The 17320-nt window shown below is 41.7% G+C and overlaps 1 protein-coding gene across 2 annotated transcripts in view; it reads right to left on the bottom strand.

The window, feature by feature from the left end:
* RANBP10 (RAN binding protein 10) overlaps nucleotides 1-17320 on the bottom strand; it is a 48194-nt gene that overhangs the window by 30569 nt on the left and 305 nt on the right. For both annotated transcript variants that reach the window (XM_082229323.1, XM_082229324.1), the window contains exons 2-3: nucleotides 16511-16622; nucleotides 5975-6027 (exon numbers count right to left, since the gene is read on the bottom strand). In XM_082229323.1, the coding sequence (XP_082085449.1) occupies nucleotides 5975-6023 (49 nt within the window). In that variant the 5' untranslated portion in view covers nucleotides 6024-6027; nucleotides 16511-16622. The remainder of the gene's footprint in view (nucleotides 1-5974; nucleotides 6028-16510; nucleotides 16623-17320) is intronic.

The following is a 17320-nucleotide window of genomic DNA, read 5'->3' as shown; positions in this document are numbered from 1 at the left end:
GTGTTGTTTCAAAGACACACTTTTGTTTACTGCCACAGAAGGACGAATTAGTGGCAACTTCCAATGCAGCACATACAAAAAGCAAACATGAGATTCTTCTTACAAAACCATTTTTACAGATCAGTTAAGGCTCTTGCGAAGCACCAGGTAAAGGGCTCTGCAAGCTCCTTTGTGAATTAAAAAATTATCCATTTTTAAAAGAAGCATTTTTCTTTCCAAAAGACAGCACCTCACCTATCCAGTTTGGCCTGCTGGGGTCAGAGACCTAAAGCTCTATTCTGACAGGCTGAAAAGTTTCCATTGTCCTTCTTTAAACATATAGCAGTAAATAACCTACAAATAAGTGAATGTGGTGAGGGCAGCTCAACTGATTAGTACTAGTGTTAAATATTGTTTGCTTTCACCCTTTTGCAAGGGTTAAGTCAGTATCCAAGTACAATTCTGGGAATAGCACTCTTGGGTAGCAAATGGATGAACCCCAAAATCGGAAGCACATTTTGCTATTGAGTGAATATAACCGCCAGAACAGGAAGAAGCATTTCATGCTTAGTGTGAACAACATAATCAACAGTGTTCAGCACAAAGCAGGAAGAAGTCTAAGATATAAGGGTGGTGTTCACACATAGGCCTCTCTCTCCTGTCAATTTCTTAACTATGGCCATGATATTGGGAGCATGCTATGGAATGCATGCTTTCTCCCCCAGCCCTCTTTAGCTTAAATTTCTCAATTACTTCACAACCTTAATGTCTTAATTTCTAACAGCCTTAATTATTAGATCCCATTTTACCCAAAGTTGGTGAATAAGCTCCAAGTCTTGACTTCAAATTCTAATTAAAAAGGAAAGTGGGGTGATCCCATGGCCCCATTCTAATCTCTTAATCATTATTGAGAAATTATATTCGTACTGGGCTGTAGATCTTGCAGGAAAACACAGTTACCTATCAGCCTTTATCCAGAGTTGAGAACTGCATATATGCAGAGCTAGCATCTCTGTATAGGAACAGCACTAACATTGCAAGGTTGTTGTTTTTTGTTCTCTTGACACGTGTGTGTGGAAAATGAAGCTCTGATTGAGATGAAGGGCTGACTGTAAGCCACCTTTGGTGCCTTCAGCACTATTTGATTCCAGCTGCCTGCCAAGAGCCAGGAATAAGCACCTGCATCTTGCAGGAAAGCTGAAGAATCCTCCTTGAAAGCCCATCTTTCAGCAGCTGCGGAGAAGGCCTCTTTGTTTTAATAGAAAGGCCTTGTAGTCGACAAAACTAGCTCTTGTGTAGCTTCCAGCAGATTTATGTTCAGCCACATGCTGCAGACACATTTCTCTTTCTTTTAACATAAACCACAGAGATTCCAGTCAAGGAGGCATTGAAGCATCATGTTACACAAACCACAGTCCAGTCATCATGGACTAAATATACTTTGCTACTCCACAAGCACTCATGGGCTGGCAGAGGAGTGGGATCCCACTCCCGAGAGGAAAGCTACCAAAATAACCCACTGCATGTTCAGGACAAAGAGTCCTGGCAACTCAGAGCCAAAAAAGCATGAGGATATTGCCCTATGCTCCCAGTGCAACAGATTGCCTCCTGGGTTTCTTTTGAGAAATGAAAGTGAAGCCACTTAGGTCCAGACTGGATTATTTGTAGTTGAATATATGTAATGCAGGGGTAGCCAGTGTGCTGCCCTCCAGATGTTAAACGCCAACTCAGATCAGCCCCAGCCAAAATGGCCAATTGTCAGGAACAAAGGGGCTGGGAGCCTAACAACATCTGGGTGGCATTGTGTTGGTCGCCCTGATGTAATGCATATTGTGGAATTTCACACACAGTACGGGGTCTCAATGCTTCCATTTCAAAAGCGGCAGGTTCTGGAGTAGTACTATACTCCATGTCACATTGGATCTGCTGACATGAAGTTTACAAAAGGAAGTGTAAACACCACTTTGCAATCTCATGGCCAGCATCACTAGGCGCTTGGGCACATGGCATGTAGAGCTTCCTTTTCTAAGTACTTTTTAATTAACTGCCAGACTATCCCAAACGCTGTCAACACCTTTATCTAGAATGACTCAAGAGTATATACCAAACTCCTCCACCTGAAAACAACTTCTTCCTTATTAAGTCAGAATCAAAAAGGAACAGAGTGACCTACTTCATTCTTAGAGCCACAAACTTGTAATCATCTAATTTAAGAATGATGAACAACAATCTGATGTTTGCAACAATAGTTTCTGGAGTGAACACCCATATGACAAATGAGGAGTGGAATCACCAGTATTTTCCAGGACTTCTTAGTCATCACACCCTTCTGAAAGTGCACTTGAATTACCCAGCCACTAGGGCACTCTGGATTCTGAGCTGCTCCCATCTGCATGATAAGCACCAGGAAAGTAGACAATAGGAAACAGGACTGGATGAATGAAACTGCAGTAAAAGCTTTGGAGACAAACCAAAGAGCCAGACACGCACACCTGCAAAGCCTCCCTCACAATGGGTACAGCTGCTGCTTTACGTCAGTAACAAATGAGGTTAAGAGAGGAATGTCCTTCAACCAGGTAGTTTCTATTCTGGAAAGAAAAGAAGTGGAAGTACAAAAATAGTATAACGAAGGGTTTGAAATTGCCAACCACAGCTACCTAAAATCAATATACTTCTGTGAATACCATCGTTTATGTAGGTAAGAAAGCAGAAGCAAGAGGAAGAAAGTATCACCAGGCTTGGGGGAACCCGCAAATTTGTATAAGCACAAAAAAGTCCTAAATGGGGGGGGGGGGGACCCAAAGATCCCAGTGCGTGCTCAGTAACCACAGAATGCTGACTATCTGTTGGAGGGAAAGAAAGGGCATTGCTGAACAGGAGCTCTCTGCATTACAACATTCTGTTTTATAATAAGTGGCACAAATGGATTCTTCAACAAAATTCAGAAACCAACAGACACCTTACCAACATACCACACTTTAGAATAAGGTTTTGCATTACATAAAGTTCATTAAAAAATGAATACAGAATAAGACTTTTGCCACCCCACTAGATTCTCAATGGCTGAAATCTGCAGTTGTTGGAAGTATGTTTCTGAATGAGACCTTGGAAATGTCTAGAACAAAGCATCTCAACAGAGCGGCACAAAAGCGCACACTACCAATTGCCCTGTTTTTACATTAAAAGTAATTATGAACATGCTGACTATGAAGTCCCATTAATAGAGTTCCATAAATACAGTCATCTCTTCCTGGCAACTATCTGCCCAGTCCCTGAGTGATGTGATACATCCCTCCCTCCCTTCCCCTCAAGGTTCTCTCTGCATGACAACAAGGGAGGGAGACTTATCTTACTTGGGAGAGAAAACCCACTCTTGCCTAACTCCTTTGGTATGTGCAAGGGTCTTGGGGGAGGGGAGGTCAGCCTCTCACTTTTGCACTGGACCTCGCAGATCCTAGGATCTAGGAAGAATCCTTCCAACTACTTCTGAGTACCTTCAAAGCACTATGGCAAAGGTTAACTTACCCGTCTATGCCAAGTCTGTTAGAGCTCCAAGTAATTCTACAAGTCCAGAGTGGCATGTGGAACAACTGTTCTTCCTTCTGAATTGTTCCTTCTGCTCCAAGTATGTTCAAGATAGAGTCATCATCTCTTACAAATTTTGCAAATTAACATTCAACACCTGCTGTTTCTAGCAACCCGCTGTCAAAATGTTTTTACTAGAAAAGTCTGGCCACAGGCCAGCCCTTTGGCCATATGAATGGACTCTCTATGGGAAGCTGCAGCCCGGTGCATTTTTAGTAGCCAGTGACAAAGGTGTTAAATGGCAAACACAGCCCCAAAGACCTGCATTTAGAACAAATCACATGAGCACTCTCTAATAATGTTTGCAGATCTCGCCTGACACTGTCATTTCCATGTGACCTTGCAATCAAGTTTAAATACTAAAGCATGTGCAGTTCCAGGCCAAGTAAGAAGCTGTTATTAAAGACCGATCATTAATTAGTACCACTGCAGGATGTTGTTTTTAAAAGATGAACCATCTATCTGAAGAACAGATTCCAAAATAAACTCAAACACATGGAGATAAAAAGTTGAGCTTTGAATAAATGGCAGTCAGGAGATACCACATCTTAATCCAGCTCCTAGTTTAACTCCTGATCCCAAGGATCCTACATCCCAATCCATTACCCACTTCTGACAAGCCAAGGGCTCTCTTGAGGGAAAAGCAACAGTGGGTTTTGGCAGAGCCTTGTCTGATTATGCATCTCAAACTAGAGCTAAGCAGAAAGCAGGAGCGAGGGAGTGGCACACATTTTCAACCTGTAAAGGAAGCTCCATTTTGCAGCACTTTCCCACCACTTTGCAAAAGGATGCAAAACTGTCTGCGAGCAGGAGCATGAGGGGCCAAAAGGAAAGTTAGTCCCACTGCCCAAACTCTAGCACTCCCTCACATGGGGACATGCATCTCCATCTGTGGAATTTGAAATGAGCTCTTCATTTCACTGAGAGGGAGTGTTGGCCTGTTTGCTTCAGACAAGTTCAAGAACAATTGCAAAAGATGCCCCTGAAGAACTTGGTGGCGGCACTACCTTTGCTACTCAGATCAAGACAAAGAAAAATTATGAGTTTCAGTGTGGTGACTATGTTAGCCTGTCACAGCAACCACAGCAAAGTGTCTTGTGTCATTTTAAAAACTAACATGTTTATTAGGACATAACCATTTGTGAAACAGAGTCCACTTCATCAGAAGCACGAAGTGTTATCCTGTGTTATAGGTATAAATGCACACGGTTGGAAGGGATCTGAAATACAACAGTTCCAGCTGAGCTACAGTGCATACAAAGGGGAAAGCTTTAGTAAACCCTCTGTTGCTGTTCATAGTGGACAACAGAGGTTAAAAAGCTTACCGGAGGTACTGTGGCTCCTGAGGGTGTTGAGTCAGTACTCAGAGCCAGTGGCTCTTCCAATCTTGATCAATACCTTTGTTATAAAATGACTGCAAACTAGGGCTGTACTCTCATCATCATCACAAGATTAGCTGGTGTTACTGAGTAACTCATGCACAATGCAAGTCCTTCTGTGCTAACTGATATAGGATTTGAGGACTGAATATCCTAAGACTTTATTCAAACTTGTTAATGATCGCTAAGATCACCTGAGTGAGCAATCCTTACAATGCCAAGGATAAACCAAGTCCATTATAGTTAGTGTCTGCACCGGAACTATGCCACTAAATTACCACCATTTGGGGTCAAATAATATCACCAGTACTGGGAGGAGCCCAGGCAGCATCTAGCCAGCTTAGCACAACAAGGGAGGCACTTCCAGAACACAAGTCAATACCTAGACTGACCCACAACACCCTAAATGATGCCAGTCAACAAGCATGCATTAGGCATACCACACCAAAGTGAGGGACTGGGAAATGTGGGTGATGGTGGTGCGTGGCAGAAACAGCATTTCTCAAAGGGCTGAATTCTGTTTTGAGACAATGAGTTAGTGACTCCTACTCTTTAAAAAAATTAGCCGTGGGGACAGAATAAAATATTAAGTGATTTAAAATACGTTCGGAAGCACAGAAGAAATATATCTGCACGATGCAAAAGAGAACAGAAAGCTACAATGCCCATTTCTCCTACGCGCCATACCCATCTGACAGATCAAGTGACATTCTGTGGCACAAAGGAACTATGCTGCAATCAAAGATGTACTGCATCTCAGAATCCTATTACAGAAATTGAAATACTGGTGGACAGCTAAAGGTTTGTGGAAAGAAAAGCAAGGAAGTGTAAGATTCAAGGGTGTTTGAAGAGGTTTCATAAGCTGTATGTGTTTAACAAATTTTAAGTAGTAAATTTGTAGCAAAGTTCCCTCCAAACAATGTTCTGCCTCCACAAGTAGTGGGCACATCCCCCTCTTAGAATTGTACAATTCCAGCGTAGTGGTTACTGGCACACAGGACAAGCACAAATAATTATTAACAGTGACTCACCAGGAAGTCTGTTCATGTTGACACCTTGGGCTGAGAGTCCTATTCCCATGTACCTTCAAGCAAACAAAAGTGTGTTAATACAGCAAAGAGAGAATGGCCAAGCAAAATCACACAATGCTGCTTTTCCTAACTGAAAGCACAGTTTAAGTTATCATTCAACAGAGACTGTGATCAGATTCTTTCTGAAATCCTGCACAAAATGGCACAGCTGGCCAGGGCAGTAGTTCCTCATCAAACCTTCTTGATGTGCTCAGCAAACTACCTCCCTTTGCTGGAATATCAAAAAGTATATGCTTTTAAAATATACCGTAGTCATTGGTAACACATGTAAATTAATTTTGCTAGGAGGCCTATCCCAAAGGTAAGAATTGTACACAGAGATGCCTCTTAAATGGGGCTGCATCCCACCCCCCAGGCAGAATTAGCATGCAGCAATCTGGGAACAGCAGCTTTGTAGAAGCACTGCATGCATGCCTCATCTCCAGCTGCACACAAGCTGCTTCCTTCTCCAGTGACTAAGCAGGGTGCATTGTCGAGCAGAGATAGGATGGTTGAATTATCTACTGCTGGCAGGAGTTCTTCCCCATCTTGGCCTCCCACAGTTCATGAAGCTTCTGATCTTTTTACATTGTAATCCTTGGCCTTACCATTTCACACAAAAGGAAACCTAATTGGTTGGGACAAGTAAAAAGAGGTTTACACATTCAAAGAACCTGCAGTATTTAACTGCCATTGTAAAGACAGGAGAAGTTAAGGTCCTTACTCCAAAACAGACAACAGAAGTTTGGAAGAGGGTCCATGTTCAAAATTCTAAGCCTAGATTTAATTACCTGATATGCACAGACCAACTACCCATTCTGGATGGAGTGGTGGGGCTGCACTGCTCACCTGACCTCCCTACGTCTGAGTCACTGCTGCATCCCTGAAGGTGACAGAACCAAGGGTAGCTTGCTATGAAATGTTTGCAAAGCATTATGAGGACAAAATTGCTTGCGTCCACCAGGAACCTGACTCCAGTGTTACAGCAGATGACACTTGAGAGGTGTCTAGAGCACTGTCTAGTCTAGCTCTAATTAAAGTTAAGTCCATCAGTTATTTTTTATTCATTTATTAAATTTCTATTTTTCCTCACAAAGGAGCCCTGGGCAGTAATATTATTCATAGGATATTGAAGCTGGAAGGAATTGATCACATGCCCCCATAACTCAGACTCTAGTCCAGTTTTTATCCAAAATCCTTAAAAGGATTTATTCATATTATTTTTATTTAGAAGTGTTTTAAGCTGGCTCTTGACTGCAAAGCAACTCACAACATGGTACAATAAAAATAAAAAGCTACAGTATCAACTGTAATGCCATAAAACAAGGGCAGAGAGAACCTTAGCAAGGACACACACAGAACAAAACCAGTACAACCATCTCAGCACCTGGCCCAAGCATTAATAATCTGTAACCATAAAGGCCTTTGTCAGGAGACAACTCTTCACCTCTAAACAAGATCTAGTAAGATTCAACATCAGCTTTAGCTCAGCAGGGAAGACATTACATAGATGGAGCACCACCACAGAGAAGGCTCTTTCCCAAGCTGCCACATAACTGATCTCAACAGGAGGAAATCCAACCAATGATCTTAGCATGAAGAGTGGAGACAGGCTGATGCAGAAAGAGATGCTTCTTCAAGCATTTTGGTCTCATTTTGTATAAGCTTTTATGAGTCATTGCTAGCAGTGCATTAAATTTGGGTTATCAGCATACTGGCAGCCAGTGCAGCTCTTTCAAGGCCACAGCTACATAATCTCAGTTGGCTGAACCACTCAGCAGTCTACCCACTTTTAGTTACCATATTTCAGTATTTCTAACTACATACTCTTAAAGTTGCTAATTTTTTGCTCATGTTTTCTCCTCCTTGCTACTGTGCTCATATGCTACCAAAACAACCTAGCCTCCATGCTACAGCTCTTCAGATCTTGGAGGGATTGTTTTGCCTGCCTTGCATTATTGTGAAGAAGTGCTCCTTACCACCAGAGCTGATTACAGTGGACCCTCCGGATAAGAACTTAATTCGTTCTGGGGGTCCGTACGCACCCCAAAAAGTCTGCATCTAGAAATGCCGCTTCTGCACACGCATGTGGCATGATACAGCACTTCTGTGCATGCGACAAAACCCAGAAATATACACTTCCAGGTTTGCTGCGTTCGCAACCCAAAAGTTACGTTACCCTAAGGTAACGTAACCCGAGGGTCCACTGTATTAATACCACTAAGTCCATTGCAAAGATTCCTACTTTTATACAGGAGAACATCTTTAGTAGATCTTATTCTTGTCAATATGGAGAGAAACTCCTCTCCCCCCAATTATTTCACTATTAATCAGTTTTCAAACAATATGATATTTTCAGGAAGAAGGGGGTTCTCTTGAACTTTATCAGTAACTGTTTTTCCTGTTTTTGTTGTTGTTTTTAATTTCAGGGAGCTGAGTAATTGTACAGAAAAAGAAAAATCCTCTGAAATGTTTCTCTGTTATCTGTTTTCTTCCTGTGGCATTTACTAATGTTTTTAAATTGCATTTATGCTTTAAGCTTGTATGTTTTGTGATTAACTGTTCTGCAGGCACACAGAGGAAAAGCAAGTGCCCCATTTAAGAGTACACCAATCCTTGGTGATCTGGTTCTCAGTCTCAAATTCTTAAACATAGAAAAACTGTTCTTAAGCACCAGAAGTTATGACTTTCACAAAGTCAATGGGGAAGGCAAAGCAAAATGGCTCCCATAAGAAGATTCAGGCAACTCTACAAGTAGAAGTACTCTTTCATATCAGTCCAGATTACTGGTAGATTGCTAAAGGTTTGGGTGCCAAAGTAGAAAAACTGTTGCTCTCAAAAATTAAAATGCCCTCCAGTGGGCAGCTGGCACTGACCTCTGTTTGCTTCAGGGGGACTGGACACATTCCAACCCCATTATGAACAATAGCTGGAGCATAGTTTTTTTTAAGTGTATGTAACTCATATGAAAGAATCCATGTACTTTATAAACATTGCATGCCAGGGATGAAATACTAGTTGTGACAGTCACACAGTTCATGCTGTTTATTGTATTAATAGCTCATCCCCATTCTAAAGAAGAGCCACTCTCACAGCCAAGCATAAACACCCAATTTAGCAGAAAACTATTTACGGGTACAACCAGGGTACAGAATTCCAAACCAAGCAAACAATCCAACAATACCATCATGCCATGCCGTATCACTACAGCTATATATGCACATGCAGGTATGTATTATCAGGACACCACACTTGCAAGAATACTATGAGCTAGGATAACTGTTTTCCATTTTGCAGATGGAATGAGGCAGAAAGACTGATATGCTCCATTGAGATGTCATGACTGAACATATATAGATTCCCATGTCCAAACACACTACCGTGTCGAAATGTCGGTGCTGCCAAATTGCAGTATTCCAGGGAAAATATAACAATAACAACTTTATTATTTATATGTCGCCCTTCCAACTGGGCTGTTACAACTACTCTGGGAAGCTCCCAACAAAATATTAAAAACATGAGATCGCTGGTCTTTGTATGACTGTACAATAATTATACAAACCTACTTACAGTACAAAGCAATTGTACAGCACTCTTTGCATCACCATTATTTCAAACACAAAACTTCACCCAACCCAGCATCACCAGCTGAGTAGCATAAGCATCAATGCCACAGTTAACAGCACAAAAAGCACTGTGCCATTTTTACCAACAGTTACTATGAAATCCATGGTGTTCTGTCATCAAAGTTGACACATTCACCACCAGCACAGCATACACTGGCTGGTATTAGCATGGTCAAATGGAAAAGTGCAAATACTTAAAATGGCTTGCCTACAGCTACAGATGCTGGATGAATTCAGCCTTTTGGAAGCCTACAGGAATAAGATGCAGACAGTCTAATCCCTTCATTGAGAGCTCTTACTGTACTGAGCTGCCTCTGCTCCTGAGGGCTCCCCCCCCCCTTTTATTATCTCTTCCTTACAATTCCTTTCAGCTACTGTTTGATGTCAATGTCCACTGGCTTTCTCTTGTCATTACAGCTAGCTGGCACTTTACTGGCATGAACCCACTGCTCTGCAAGGAATGGTCTAGGCATAATCATCCACCACTTTAAAATTGAGAAGGCAGTTTTTCAGCTATAAGAAGGCTAAGACCGTTAGTGGCTCTGCTTGTTACTGAAAAAGTGCCCCAAACCCTGGTACAGGAACTCCTTGTCTACGTTAGCCCTTGGCACTATGCATTAAATCCTAACGGAAGGGTGTTTCATATCATTAAGCTACCCTGGAAATGCTTATACTGTAGTAGCTTATAGCTACTACTGTGACAGAAATGTACTACCAGAAGAACCACAACATGGGAGTGACTTCTCACTTTCCTGTGAAGAAAATCTGCTTCTGTTTCCAAAGGCATTCCACGTGTCTCCATTTTTAGTTATTTCTTCAGGGTCCTAATTATTCAAAACAATCTTGTCATTTAACAATTAAGATATCAGAAGTCCCTGATTCAAGACTCAGCTCAGTCATGAACCTGCAGGATGACCTTAGACAACCGACATTACATCTCAGTTTCCCACCTGTAATCTGAGGGTCACCCAGCAAGACTACCTTACAGGGCTGCTGTAAAGCTTACTGATATAATACTCAAAACTCTATCAATGTATTGCAGAAACACACTGTGCAAATAACAAGTATTATTAATTGCTACTGTCATGCTAACATCACCCCTCCTTTCATTATTCAGTTTTTACTATCTGAAATGTAATGGTATGCTAAAAGAACAAAAAAAAAAAGTTCAAATTGAGCTTTTAACTCTTCCTTTTCCCAACCCACCTACCCCTTCCTTATAGAACTTTACACATCCCTTAAGAGTTCTTCCTCCCTCCCAAAGTCCTAACTCCAAGATACCCAAATCAAAATGGCAAGCTGACTAAAACAGTGAAAATGAGAAAGGATTCAGTAATATGATAAATAATATATGTAAGAAAAAAAGGTGTGTGTCTGATTCTCTGTCAGCTGCCCCAGGTAAACAGAAGTCCTAAGCACCTCCTTAACCCTGTTGAGGCCAAAAAAAGCCTTGCAAAATATCTTCAAACATCTCCCTTTTAATATAGGCCACTTTCTCAATTACTGCAAGGGTCACAAAAAACCCAAGTGATTTATAATCTTATTCATTTGAGCTTTCATTTCTGCAAAATCAGCCTCTTGGTAGCCAGTATGACTCTTTTAAGAACTGGGCTATTTCATTCTCTCGTCATCCCCATACCATACTGGTTTGGAACTTTGGGTATTCTGTAATTAAGGACCAAACATACACAAACAAGACCTCTTTCCATAATGTCAATATCACTTTATTTCCATAAAGCATATACTATAGGTCAGGGACGTCCAACTCCCAAGAGATTGTGATCTACTCACAGAATGAAAAACTGGAAGTGATCTACCTATTTTTTGGGGAGGGAGGGAGGTCGAAATTGTCAACCTTTTTTGGGGGGTGGGGTGGGCAGCAACAAAAATAAGTCATTCCACCAGCAGAAACTCCGTCTTCCGCTCTTGAAATTTTGTGCGGTAAAGGAAAGAGGGAGGGGGCAGGCCGAATGCTCCTTTTCACCCACGGACAAAAATGAGCCTGCGATCGACTGCAATTGATTTCTAACAACCGGGGGTCAACCTGTCAATCGCAGTTGACCTGTTGGACATCCCTGGTATAGGTCCATTCCCACAACACAACATGTCCAACAATTGTCTGAACAGACAAGCCTAGGGTACCAAAGTGAGCCACCACCGAATGCACTCCAAATAGCATATTTTTTGCTGGATTCACCTGAGCCTAAGATCCAAGAAGGAAGTCTTTGCTGCTGACAACACAGCCTGCAATTGCACTGGTTATATGGGAGAAGGGTTCATACATTCCATTAATGGAATGGGCTTCACGCAGTCCCTAACAAATGCATAGTGAATGTGTGAGCTTTTCTATAGATCTCAATAGTTCTTTTGGGGGGGGGACAACTGCTGTGTTAGATGTAGCCACAATGCTATGGCACAACTATATGTATTATCACACTGTACTAAGCAACTGTTTACCAACCTAGTTCTTCAAGTGAACCATTTTACTTTCAATTTTTATATACATGCTCTCCTCCCATGAGGTTGAATCAGCATGAACCAATATAATTTTGGAAACTAGCAGTGGCTAGAACAAACTTGGTACAGTTTTTAAGATATACTCTAAGATTCCAGCAGCTTCAGGGTTGACAATTCCCACCGGATCCACAATAGGCCACATTCAGGGAATGACTGTTTCCACCACCAGGCTCAGCCTCTCTCTGACTTGACAATGCAATCAATGTTTCTGTATTGCCAAGACCAACTGGTTACAGCTGGAAAAGTGCACAAACATCATATACCTGATATTTACTCAAGTTATCCTCAGAAGTTTGATTCTAGTCTGCATGGATCTGATCACTTTGAGTCAGTTGTTGTGAACAGAATACTTCCTTGTTGTGGGGGAGGAAGGGAAAGGAGAATGTTAGCCGCTTTGAGACTCCTTAAAGGGAGTGAAAGGCGGGATATCAAATCCAAACTCTTCTTATTCTTCTGATAACACCACTGATAGCAAACTAATAAATTCTCACCTGCTGTAGGAACAGCATAGTAGCCCCTTTTTCTGAGCTCTAGTTAAAACAATCAACATCCAGTAACTGGATTTATGCTCAAGGTTTCAATTTAAAATTACTTTACAGGGTAATCCTCACATCACTATAGGCCACAGACCACTTCTGTGGCAATCATGGCCACTCTGGAAATTGTATTTACCTACCAGTTAGTATCAGATACCAAATATTTACAAACATTCTGGGAACTGCATAACAAATTAAATTTGTTCCAACCAGAAGCGTTTACTACTTAAAAGCAATGCTGTAATAAAATCTGACTCAGATCCACTCACCAAATTGTGTAAGCCAATAGGCTGTATCCAGTTAAGTAACACTAAGAGTAGACCCATTGAAATAAGTGGATTTTAGTCATGATGAACTTTAATCCACTAATTTCTATGGATCTCCTCTGACTTAGCCAGGAACAACCCCATGTCTTGATACGTGCCTATCTACATAGATCTAGAGCTGCATCCACCGCTGGATAACATCTTCTGGAAACAGAATGTTGAAATAGATCCTCCAATTCAACCTCTGTTAATAGCAATTCACTCTACATTCTTTGAACTGCTGTCTCCAATCTTATGCAACATAAAATCTTACTATCAGTACACTTTATGCCAGATTATTTGATTAGGAAACTCCACAAGGAGCTGGGGGACAAAATACATGGGGCAAAAACGTATGATATTTTGTCCAGCTCTTCTCTACCTCACTATTCTCCTCCCTGCATTAGGGAAGGAAGTAATAATATTCAGAGTAAATGTGATACTGAAAGCATTTTATGCTGCAGACATTAGTAAACTTTGCTCCTTGGCACAGGTAGTGTTTTCTGGTTAACTGAACAGGACCTAGCAGGCAGTAGAACCTACAAAAAAAGTGCTTCAGAATTAAATGGCTTAGGCATTTCTCAGACAACGCCATGCTGCTATCATTTCTAGAACCTTGCAGAGATTTTTATTTGGACTTCAATGCATCAAATTCCTCCCAACTTTAAAAAGTGTTCAGCCACTCTGTTCAGCCAATATTTCTTCCTCAGTTTCTTAGCTGCTTGGTAATGCTGCTTCAGTCTTCATGAAGTAGGCAAGATGCATCCTGAACTTAAAAATAGGAATGGCGTCTCTACATGCAGACCCACACAAAATATAGCCAAAATTAATGCCAGGTAATTGCACTTTCCGCAGGCCTGGAACCCAAAAGTACAAGTGGTTTTTATTTTAGTTCTCCAGTTTGAAGGATAAATAAGCATGACTAAATGGTAACAAAAATGAGTGTCTTCTGAACAAAAACAAACCATATATACCACAGGAGTTGTTTTACTGGATGTTTTTGAAGCTCTTGTGGAATGATGGCATCAAAAAAACCACCAAGGAAATTCTGTCCTAGGACACATTGCTCCACGCTCCATATTTGGTTAGCCAAGTGAAAATTAATTAATACACCCAGTTTGAACCCCAAAGAGACTGAAATTAGTTGCAGGTGAAATACTTCTCTAAGGCCTAGAAAACACACTTGGTGGTCCAGGATGAAGATATCTGCATAACTTAGTTTCCAATATTTTTGGAAAGCAGACCTCTGCTTTCCCAAGTTCATCACCAGGCCTCCCACCCTTAGCTGCGTTGGAATCCCCAACTGTGCCTTTTCAACAGGACTCACAAACAAAGCATCATCCCATATCCACCACTCTTTGGACAAAGACAGTCTCAAGGAAGCAATGAGTAAGAGTCCCATTCTTACACAAGAAGCTATATGTCAGATTGCACCTTAGTAGAAGAGAAGAGTTTGGATTTGATATTCTGCTTTATCACTACCCAAAGGAGTCTCAAAGTGGCTGACAATCTCCTTTCCCTTCCTCCCCCACAACAAACACTCTGTGAGGTAAGTGGGGCTGAGAGACTTCAGAGAAGTGTGACTGGACCAAGGTCACCCAGCAGCTGCATGTGGAGGAGCGGAGACGCGAACCCGGTTCCCCAGATTACGAGTCTACCGCTCTACACCACACTGGCTAGTACTTTGATTATAAATTTTGTACAATATAAGAGGATGGCTTGGCTAAATACCATACCAATGCCTCCATTAGCAGCTTCTTCTGGGCATAGCTAATAAGGTATAAATCACTGCTCCCCAAAGGATATTTGGTTACGAATCTTAACATTATCTATGTCCATTGGTCATCAATTGTCTATATGGAACCCTAAAAATGGAGCCTCTGGTAGAACTTATTTATTTATATATATACCACCTTTATCTTCCAAGGAGCTCAATATGGTATACATGTTTCTCCTCTTCCCCATTTCATCCTCACAACAATCCTATGAGGTAGGTTAGGCTAAGAGATGGGGACTGGTCCAAGGAGACCCACTGAGCTCCATGACTGAGAAGAGATTTGAACCCTGGTCTTAGCAATGCCCAGAGTAAACAGATACTTCAAGAGCAGCTGGTATCTGATTTCTCACTTCAGCAACTGAAACAATGACACAAAAAATTCTACTGTAGTACCAGAGGGAGGAAACAGTATTTAGAAGAGGTTTTTTTAGTCTCCACACCCATGTTGTGACACTGGATTTATAAAGATGTGTTGCCCACAGATATATCACCACACCCAGCAAACAGTTGTAACTATTTGTCAAATGTAAGTCACCAAAGTCCACCTCCCATTGCTAAGCTCTTATTTCCTTTCTCTCCAAGTTATCAACTGTTCAATGTACAAACACAATTTCTGGCAAAGCAAATGAAGAAATATCTTCTAAGAAGAGTTCTACGTTTGGCCTTGGCCTCTTTTTTTCCAGACCTTCATCTTTGAAAAAACCCTTTTTGTTCATTATTAAGAGTTCATTACCTCAAAGCTACTTGTTGTAAAGTCTGTTTTGGGTTGCAAGTTGCTTTGGGTTGTCCTCAGCAAGATATAGTGACTAATAAATTTAAATAATAACAACATGCAAGAAAGAAGACAATAAGACTCTCCCAGCATAATGTTTTCAAGTCTATGACCTATGTAGTATCACATGAAAAAAGATTTTCTGATGCTGCTTTAACAGATGAAAGCTGCCATTTTCCTATTGATCAGACATTACTGAACTGCAATTCCAACTATCCTGTAGATTTAATGGACCATCTATGCTCTCATTTTCCTCATGACCATAAAACTGCCTACCATGTCACCCATATATTTTGTCTTGGGCAAATACAAAAAGAGAATTCTTATACACATTTTTAATACTACAAGCAGAATAGCACTTTCTTCTGCTCCACTCAGCTATGTGGATTCTCCTCCTCCACATCCATTACAGTCACTGCCATATTGGATTTCAGTCCCAACACACTAACAAGCCACACTGGAATTTTAAGACGTCTGCTTGGTATAATTATCCATAACAGCCAGCAAAGGGAGCAGCATAATAAGCATGCCTCATCTAAGTCTATATTACTGGCTTGGCATTTGATGGCAGGAAGTCAAACCGGTTTTTTTTCCCTTGAACTGGAGTTGAACCTGAATCACAGCTGTATCCTCCCAACTGAACCTGAATCAAAACCAAAGACCTGGCTCAGTTCCCTATTTTAAAATTAAAACTAGTGCAACATCCTACATTTGGGGCTGCATAGACACATTAGGTTTTACCTACCTGAATCACACTCAGAGTAAACCCACTAAAAGTAATGGACCTAAATCAGTCATGTCCATTAATTTCAGTGGATCTAAGTATGAGTTTGATATAATCCATATGGCTCCCCCCACCATACAAAGCATCCCTATCTAGTTGAAGTGTATGCAGTGAGATTCGTTCCAAACCCTCTAAGAAGAAAGACAAACTGTCCAAGAGGCATTAGAAGAACATACTTACCCATCTCTACCTTTACTGACTATCTTCACTTCAAAGTAATAAATACCACAGGCCGCAGGGATAGGATGGGTAGCCCTGACTGAAGCAGCATCCTTGTGATTTTTTCCATGTCCTGCAAAAAAACCCAACAACATATATAGGAAAGGGGTAAAGGGGTGAGGTTCCGGGCCCTTTTACTCCTCAGTGACAGCTGTCAGACTAGAACACAGACTTTAAAAGAGCCAGAATCATTCTGCACAGAAACCCTTAAGATAATGCTTGGTTGACAAAGCAGTGGGCCCCTGCACTGCACCACGGGGGGAAAGGACGAGGAAACAGCATGCATGGTTCTGTCTCTTCCTTTGTCAGTTCTCATGAAAGGACAAGAAGAAATATAGGCACTAGGGCCCTATTTGGGGGCAAACAGATCAGCACTCCAAATTCCAGGGAAGGCACAAAGGAATGATTTTCTGCCATGATCATGTAAACAATAATCTGGCTGTCTGCTGTTGGGAAAGGCTCGTGCCAACCCCACACAGCTATCAGGACAGGGAGGAAATCCCCTTCTGCCTGCTTCACAGGAACTGCGCTGGCCCCTGGAGAGATCCCATCGCTGGCAGCGCAACAGGCAAGTTCAATTAAGTCAGGTCGAGCCAAGCCCCAAACCCACCCGCGCTCCGGATCCTCCAAATAGCGCCCCAGGAGAACTGCCCTTTGGCAGGGTCTTCCATGGATCAGTTCCCCCCGATACCCCTCCGATGCGACAAGGGCCCGTTGCCACCTTACTCCCCTCCTGAAACCCTCCTGCCGATCCTCAACGCCTTCTCCCCG

The sequence above is a fragment of the Podarcis vaucheri genome (genome assembly GCF_965113315.1).
Source record: "Podarcis vaucheri genome assembly, chromosome: 7".
In the NCBI taxonomy this organism is placed as follows: domain Eukaryota; kingdom Metazoa; phylum Chordata; class Lepidosauria; order Squamata; family Lacertidae; genus Podarcis; species Podarcis vaucheri.
The sequence above is the reverse complement of the archived record's forward strand: the minus strand, read 5'-3'. Positions and strand labels throughout refer to the sequence as shown.